General features: G+C 30.9%; 1 protein-coding gene across 1 annotated transcript; it reads left to right on the top strand.

Annotated features, from left to right (window-relative positions):
• The first annotated feature begins 1,299 nt into the window (after positions 1-1,299).
• Positions 1,300-3,681, top strand: LOC141716780 (uncharacterized). The gene is made up of 7 exons (XM_074518959.1): positions 1,300-1,388; positions 1,482-1,633; positions 1,744-1,877; positions 1,989-2,212; positions 2,330-2,536; positions 2,654-2,734; positions 3,145-3,681. Exons 1-7 carry the CDS (start codon positions 1,366-1,368, stop codon positions 3,386-3,388), a joined length of 1,065 nt encoding a protein of 354 aa, XP_074375060.1. The 5' UTR covers positions 1,300-1,365; the 3' UTR covers positions 3,389-3,681.
• Positions 3,682-9,115: the final 5,434 nt, after the last annotated feature.

Here is a 9,115-nt window from a genome sequence, read left to right as displayed (position 1 = left end):
CGTCAAAAAAAAGAACCGTTACATACACGCTGTCAAACAGATGCATGCCACGTCAATTCTCCCGTCAAGTCAACAACGAAGACTAATGGGTCTATCATTACTTGCAACTACAGTGGTGCAAGTGAGATGCAGGTAGTTTGAGTGTGTTTTTCGATACGTGCCCTTCAGTTCAGTGATCATATTGAGATTTTACCCTTATTTTAAATCATGAATTGGCCGGAAACTAAAGCACATATGCACTGCAACTTTAAATTTGTTATTGATTTTAACAACCTATTTTAAGGATTGTTCTGAGTCTTTGTGCACTTCGATTTTTATGTGAATTCAATTAAGGTTTGTTAGTCTTTTTGAAGTTTTGTTTACTGTTACTTGGCATGCTTGTAGCACTTCCCTTGGTATCCAGATTTTGCAAGTAAGGATGTAGCACTTCTACTTTACACATACACACACCCATATTGTACAGATTATAGCTGATCATCAGGTGAACATTATTAAAGTAACACAACTCTCTTATCTGATCAAGAAGACAAGGACAATGTATTTAACTAATGCAAGTCTAGTTATATATATGATCATGGACATTACTAAAGTAATGCAACTCTAATTATCTGATCATCAGTAATTGATGTATACAACAATGTATATATATAGGTCAAGTTGGCAACCTCGCTTTTTATGCATTCTTGCAGAGGGTCCAGATGTCATCATCTCTTCAGCAAGCACCAATGGGTACACATGAACATATATGTGCCTGTACACATGCACTACATAACCAACCATATGCTGTGTAAAGTTTTAGATACTACTAGCATTAACAACAAGTTGTCACAAAACCACCTGCGTTTGCAATTTGTTTCAAAAACAAAAGTCAAAGGCTGATAATAGTCTCAGAACACAGTGGAATGCCCACGTATACCAAAGATTTTGATATATAGAGGCATGGTAGCTAGAGAAAGGGAATATACAAGAATAAGACTATTGGACACTTGGGAATTTATGTATGTGGAGTACGTATGAATCCTTGTGCAACTTTACACACCATCTGTTTAAGTATTATAATGTATTGTGTCTCATTCAATGTTACAATAAATAATGTGTTACAAATTTAATAATACTCAATAGTTCAGAATGCATGTCATCAAGTATTCAGAATCAAAAAAAGTTCGTATAATGGGGTCTGAATCAGTGAGAAATCTTGGATTTTCTACCTTAATTTGTGTAGTGCCGAAGATTTCCAGCAATATCCCATGCATCCAACTATAAATACCTAGCACATCTACACTCTTCTTCCCCAAGTCCGAATAGACTACTACTCAGCTATATCTCTAGTGAAAGTCTAACAGTCTATTACCTCGTTCTGCAAAAATGGAGTCTGCCGAGTCTCTTAGGTTCTAATCCTTCTTCTCTTCTCAAACTAATGTAGTGAATTGATGGTAAAGTTACAGCAAGGGTGATTTTTTAATTATGTTTTATAATTTCAGGAACAAGTGCAGAGCATGCTATAGACAATTTAACAAAATGGAGCACCTAGTGGAACACATGAGGACCTCATACCATTCCGGTCATGAACCCATGTGTGGTATTTGTAAGAAACATTGCCGTTCACATGAATCTCTCAGGGAACACCTCATAGGTAGCTAACAACACAAATATTCATCTTCTCGCATTGATATTTTGCCTTGTAAATTTCCTTTAAGGTGATACACGCATCATTATAAATTATTAAATAACTTGCGATGGCAGGGCCATTGCCGAAAGTGGAATGTGAAAGAATATTCAGAGAGCGCGGATGTCACATCTGTCTTAACATCTTTAGTAGCCGTAATGTTCTTAGGGCTCACCTCAATACATGCCAGCTCTCGCGCACAACTGTTAATGTAAGTTGTACATGTAGTGAAACTATTCTTCTTTATAGATAATTTTGCTGGGTGATATATAGTATGCACTTAACTTAATGGAACTTAATAATTACTTGTTAACTTTTTCAGGGTTTAACATATCGCATGGCAAACTTGGGAATATTTGACGACATGAGAAATCATGAAAATGGAGGTGGTAGAGGAGGAAGAGTGGTTGCACTAGCTTGCAAGATGGTTGGTGGTGGAAGTGATGGCTCCTTGGATCTTTGTGCAAGGGTTTGTCTCATTGATGAATATGAAAGCATCATCTTTCATGCCTATGTTAAACCTCATCTTCCTGTCACTCACTATAGGTATCGTTGAGGTGTTACCGTTAATATATTTAGATTTACAATAGTGATAAAAATGAACATCTGTTTATACATATATGTGTCTGTGCATGTTCTCAAGAGAAAATGGAACATTTTCAGGTTTGAAACAACAGGCATACGACCAGAGATGTTGAAAGATGCAATGGGAATAAGGCAAGTTCAAAAAAAGATTCAAGATTTCCTGAGCAATGGAGAACCATTATGGAAGATCCGTCCCAAGGGTGGAAAAGCACGAATTCTTGTTGGTCACGGTCTAGATCATGATCTCAAATGTTTAGAGGTGGATCACCCCGGAATAATGATCAGGTAAAGTACCAAATATGTTTCACACACACGTGATTGTTTTTTGAAAATTGCTGAATTTGCACAATACAAATATCTTGAAACAAATAAATAAATAAGTTACCTTGATATCTGGTGCAGGGATACAGCAAAATATCCTCCATTAATGAAAACCAGCAAGCTCAGCAACTCACTTAAGTACCTAACAAAAGCATATCTCGGGTAATTTGCATATCTACTCACTCAGTCTTTGCAACTCTTGGTTTTTTTAAGATTATCAAAAATGTTCAGTGAAGGAAATTTTTAATAGGCAGACATGCCTCCGGTGGTGAAGGCTACTGGAGGGTCGATTGTCAACCAGCCTCTACTAATTAAACTTGTATAAGTTTTTTATCTTCTAAAAATAGTGGTTAAATACTCAAGCATTTAACTCCTCTTAGACTTGTACCTTCATCTTCATGTTACAAAAAAACTAATACTAGTACCCAAGGGTACCTCTGTTACTACAAAACGAAGGATGTGGAGTAACTATATATATGCCACCTGTTCTTCTTCGATTTCAAGTAGAGTACATTATGAAATTATGTTCGCAATTGAGTGAATTCAAGCATTTTCCTTTTTTGCCATTTCAGCTACGACATTCAAACAGGTGTACAAGATCCTTACGAAGACTGTACGGCAACAATGAGGCTGTACAAACGCATGAAGTACCAACCTCACAAAAGTGAGGACTTCCCTCAAGTTAATGAACCTCAAAATCGAAATAATTTTGCTTCATGGAGGCAAAGTGATCTTGAGAGGATGAATCCGGATGATCTTCTGCGATTATCAAGGTCCGATTACTATTGCTGGTGCTTGGATTCTCAAGATATATGACATCCATGCATCTAATATATATTTGCAAGGAGAAAAAAGTAACGAAGACTTGGGAAACCAGTTAGTAAATCACTACTGGCAAGTAAAAATGATCCTGAAAGTAACAATAAATACTGGAAAATGTAACACTCCCCGTCATTTTTCTATAATAGTTTTTGTATCTGATCAATCAGAAATCATATAAATTTGCTGGTGAGAGATATAGAATATGTTGTTCGAGTTTTTACCGAGTTTTTGTGTATTTTATTTGCTGGAGACTGGAAGTCATATGAAAACTTCAGATCTTTCTGCACTGTATCATGTTTTATTAAAATAACTTAAATTTAATAATTTGATCTCATTGTAGTTTCATATCTTGTCCTTGAGCTAATTTTAGTTGATAGTTCATGATGCCTTGTACTAGAACACATCTTTGTGAATCTACTAATGCGAAAACTGAGCTGAGTGATTGTCCATGGAATTATGGAAATGCGATTTCTTAGTCCCCCTTCTGCGGAATTAAATTTTCTCCAATGTAGAAAGGTTTTTGTTTTGCAGTGGTATATTTTGTGGATAACTGTTAAGGTACTAACTAAGGATTTATTCCTTCGTCCTGGACAACGGTTAGGAACTGAAAGTTTTAGACAAAATTTATAGATGCTAAGTGCTACACAAGATATCTGTAACTTGCGAAAACCTTGAAACTAGGCAGGACCTTTCTAGTTAAACACAACTCACCTTATCTAGGACAAGTTTTGAACTGTAAAACATTACGTTGGTAAGACCTTTTATTATGTAATCAATTAAGATTTTCATACATCCCTCAGAACAAGCATTTTGGTAAAACCAAACAAAGATAATCAAGATTCAAGACTACTCTGTAATCTACACAAGTTTTATTAATAGTCAATTGCAAATATCATTTGGCTCTAAATAGTATTGTTGTACAGGGGACAAGTGTTTAGAGATTCTTTACATCCATAGTTTGCACAGGAATCAAAGTTTGTGGAATGAATTCATCTTAATTTATTTGTCAAAGTTCATTAAAAGAACAATTTGACATTACAAACAAAATACTAAAACAGGAGATACAAAAAAAGAAAGGTTTCAAATTCATTACACAGAGAAAAAAAGAACTGGGTCGTCATTGATGTCAGGAACAGTGTACACGCTTCCAAGCTTCAACACGTACACTTCCGGATGCACAATATTCTCTATGAAACCCAGGCCTTCATTTTCCCTCTGATGGCTTAAGGAAATTACAGGATCTGGAACACCTCTACCATTGATCATAAGTTGTTGATGAAACATGGAATCTGCTTTTTATTTAGGCAAAATCCAGAACAAGATGATGCAGCAGCTACCGCTAGTGTGTCTGCACATCTTCTTTATTCTATTATCGTACCAATCGTAGCAATGTTACAGTAATTTTCGTTTAGAGTAGTAGGTATTCAAGGAGAAAGCTTATACATGAGAGTTTAGCAGCTATCATTAAATGGGCGGACCCAGAATTTTAAATTTACCGGACTGGGTCAATTTTTTTTTTTTGCCAATCCTATATATGTAAAAATAAAATCACAGATTTCAAAAAGAAGTAATAAAGTACTAATTTATGATTGAAAAATAAAGTAAAATTTACTAGGAATAAAAATAAATATTTGACCTAAAACTATAAAATACACATATTTAATTTAATGGTATATTGATACTCACATTCAATCAATTGCATTATATTCAATTATAAATAAAAAGAAAACTAAATAACTTCAAAAAAAGGAACAAAATAAATCAATCAACCCAACTGATCAAATAAATAAATAAATAAATAACATCGTAAAAGAAAAAAAATCGATTAAAGGATGATTGATGAACAATACGATAATTGATAAAATAACCTCTTTTAACCTCTTTTTTATTTGTAGTAGTGTAGCCCGCTTGCTTGTCTTTTTTTCTTCTTTGTTTATAACATTAAATATGATAATGGACCGTCTTATTTTTAAGATAATGACCCATTTAATTTTTATATTATTATGTAATAGCTAAATATCTACACGATTATATAAACGGGGCTTCTTAAATATTTAAATGGGCTAATTTGTAGCAGGTTAGAATTATATATATATATATATATAATTTTAATGGGCTGCTAAAATAGCCCACCCTAGCCATGGACAGGTAAAATTAATTCAATGTTGTAGAACAAAACATAAAATTAACTTATAAAATTCAAAAATATTATTTTATTATTAATTTCAAATTATAAATTATAAATTAAAGAAAAATTATTACAATTATAAGGATAATAACATATTTAAAAATAGCAAAAATAAAATTAACAAACATTACTTACATATAGTATAAAATAAAAATACATAACTCAAACATTGCTTATTATATTAGAATATTAAAATTTTAAATTCTGGCTAATAATTTAATAATATTTAAAAATGCTTTTTAAGGTAGTATGTTATATATTATAAAAAGTAATTTTTTTTAAAAAAAAGACATATGAAGGTCAGTGTTAGATGATAATTTAAGCGGGAGATCACATTGATTAATTTAGATGATTGGAGATTTAAATTGCACTTTGCAACCCTTACCTTTCATTTAAAATCAAACAGTATACTTGCAAAATACAGTTTGTAACCCTTAAATTTCAATTTATAAAATTGAAATTGAGATGTTAATATTAATAACTAAAATATCAAATTAATTAAAATATTTATTTTAATGCATTTTTTACATGAAAAAAATTATAGCTATTTTCTATTAGTAATATTCTAAATTAATCATATTACGAAATACTTAAAATATATTTATTAAGAAAAATATATGTTTATATATATAATCATAAAGTTTCTAAATATATCTATATTTTTAAATTTTAAAAATTATAATGAGTAATAAAATAATTGACATTAATATATTTAAAATTCTAAATTTTAGTTTAATTTAAAAAAAAATAAAATTATTATATAAATATTTTGCTGAACAATTTTACCCTCCACAATATAAATATTTTTAACAAAATTGTTAAAGTGATGCATATTGTATTTGATGTCTAAAGTTAAGGGTTGCAAATTGTGTTTTTGAAAGTAAATTTATAGTTTTGTTATTCAATGAAAGGTAGGGGTTGCAAAATGCAATTAACTCAAAATTATAAATATTCATTGAAATAATCAATATTTTACATATTAGCTATAACTAGCATAATAACTGGTGCTAGGCACGTGTCATTTTCTAAAAATTTTTTATACATCATGCAATTATAATATTTTTAGTTGTTTTATTATTTGTAAATTTTGTACAATTATTTGCAATTATATCGTTATTTAAACCGCTTTTAAATTTCTTTCATTACGACTCTAATATTTCTTCATATTATAATTTGATAACATTGTATACTATTCATCTAAAATAAATATTTTTCAATTCAATAAAGTTTTATAAATATCAGTTCGTTGAACTGGATAATTTCTTCAAACTATTGAATAATATATATTTTCTTTAAATAATATAAAATGCATTGAATCAAATGCTAAATACAGTATATATATAACTTTTATTGAATAATTCAAAATATTTGTACAATATTATCTTGATCAATGAAAATTACTTATCTAAAAAGAATTCTTTTTAAAAAAGCTAGTTTTTAAAGTGAAAAATGAAAAATAGATGGATTTAATATATATTCGTAGTTTTAACAAATCTCGTGAGATCTCATATCAAATTTCGAATATTTTTAAAATCAGGACAAGTCCCAAAAATAATAATGCGCTACTAGTGAAGTTGATAATTTTAATACAAATAATCAATTGATTTGATCCTATAAAGACCTCAAACACATTAATTTATATTAACATAAGATATTAAAAAAATTCACATTATTGGTAAGATATTCTCGCCGTGCTTTTAATTTAAATTTACTAAACGTATAATATGACGATATTTTTCGAGTATTTTTGAATAATGGGTCAAGTTCTGATTTTAAATTCGAAATAAACTAAAATGAATTGACTCATTGTAATTCAAACTTATCTAAATATGTAATACCAATATAGATTATTTATATATGAGCGATTCTATTTTCAATATTTTCTTTATAAATTATATATGTACATTTTAATTATTTTTATAATAAAAAAATATGTTAAAAGTATATATAAGATATATTTTCAAACTAAAAAATGATTAATAAATAAGATAATAATCTATGTACAATGCCTAACTTTATATCTGAAATTCAATTATTTAAAATTAAATGTACAAATATTCAAGTAACTATATTTTTTTGCGTAATTAAAGTAACTATCTTTAAAGTTAAATAAAATCTTCATTTACCACACTTACATATTATTTGTATAATAAAAAGCACATGTGACAATATGATGTAGTGGTATGAGTTGTATATGTGAATGAAATATCTCACGTTCGATTCCCATAAATCACATGTTTTATATAAATATTTAAAATATGGGTAATTTAGTCCCCTTCTTCTCCTATACAGAAGAGATACTTTGCCATCTAGGTATTTGACACCTAGATATTATACGTAAAAGATGCTCTAAGAGAGATAGACGACTTAAATAGGGTAATTTAGTCCCCTTGTTATCCTAGACAAAAGAGATACATTTCCATCTAGGTATTTGCTACCTAGATATTATACTTAACAGATGATCAACGTTTCTTTGCCACCTAGATATTATACATAATCAACGTTGCAGATGCTCTAAGGGAGATAAAAGACTTAAATATGTTGGAAATACAGACTATTACAGCAACATAGAGGTAATTATATATCATATTTAGCAAGCCAAGGCCAAGATAACAGTTAAGAAAATAAAACATGTAGGTAAACATGATGCAAATCAGAAACTGAAAGAACAAATAAAAAAAGAGAGCGTACCAGTAACTATAGCTTTAACAAAGAAAGAAAGAACAGAAAGCAGTGGTGTGCAACTGGTACAATGCAGAAAGTAATGAAACAGCTGAGTCGTCAGGCCTTGCTCGAAGTCCTGACTGCTCTTGAAGAGATAGTTTCCCCCACATGTTGCGTTGGGATACTATGCAACAACTCCTCCAGGATAAAACAGCTCCGAGCTTTGAGTTGACAGCACCTCGAAAACTCAACTTCGACTGGAACCTCACTTCGCCGGAAAAACCACTATCTGAATATGGGAGAGCAGAGAGTATAGAGAAGAGAAGAAGAATGTAGGGTGTGGTGTAAAAAACTCAGCACCTTAGTACTCTATTTATAGTAGAGACTAGTGTAACTGGCCACCCCATTTAATATCAGAATTAACCTGTAATTAATAGATAAGTCAAAACTGATAATTTTGAATTTAAAATAAAATTGTATCAGCTTATTCATTACTCTCTCACAATATTATCAGATTTAATTTTAATTTGAATATATTATCAGTTACAAAGTTATATAACAAATGTCCAGGTTCAATGAATCTGACTAAGCCCACTTATAAAGTGACTCAGCCCAATTCAGAAACTGAACTCAGCCCAAACTGATAAATAAATTCTAATTAAAATATTAAATCAAAAATAAATAAAATCCTCGCTCAGGTCGCCTCATATACATGAGAAGCCGAGACATTCGCCCAAATCGCCCTTCGACCCGGTCCGGTGCGTGGCGGGGCGGCGGCGCGCGCGTGTGTGCGCATGAAGCACACAAAAACACAATGCACCATCACACACCTTAGTAGTTGTACACTACCCATGTGTGTGATACTATAT

This window comes from Apium graveolens, chromosome 4 (assembly GCF_009905375.1).
Source record: "Apium graveolens cultivar Ventura chromosome 4, ASM990537v1, whole genome shotgun sequence".
Taxonomy (NCBI): Eukaryota; Viridiplantae; Streptophyta; class Magnoliopsida; order Apiales; family Apiaceae; genus Apium; species Apium graveolens.
This window is presented reverse-complemented; position numbering and strand designations above follow the sequence as displayed.

Excerpts from the sequence above, each read along its gene's own strand:
- LOC141716780 (XM_074518959.1), top strand. The coding sequence starts at position 1,366 with ATGGAGTCTGCCGAGTCTCTTAG. Across the intron at positions 1,878-1,988 it reads TCTCGCGCACAACTGTTAAT|GGTTTAACATATCGCATGGC; the intron begins GTAAGTTGTACA and ends TAACTTTTTCAG. Across the intron at positions 2,735-3,144 it reads CTAACAAAAGCATATCTCGG|CTACGACATTCAAACAGGTG; the intron begins GTAATTTGCATA and ends TTGCCATTTCAG.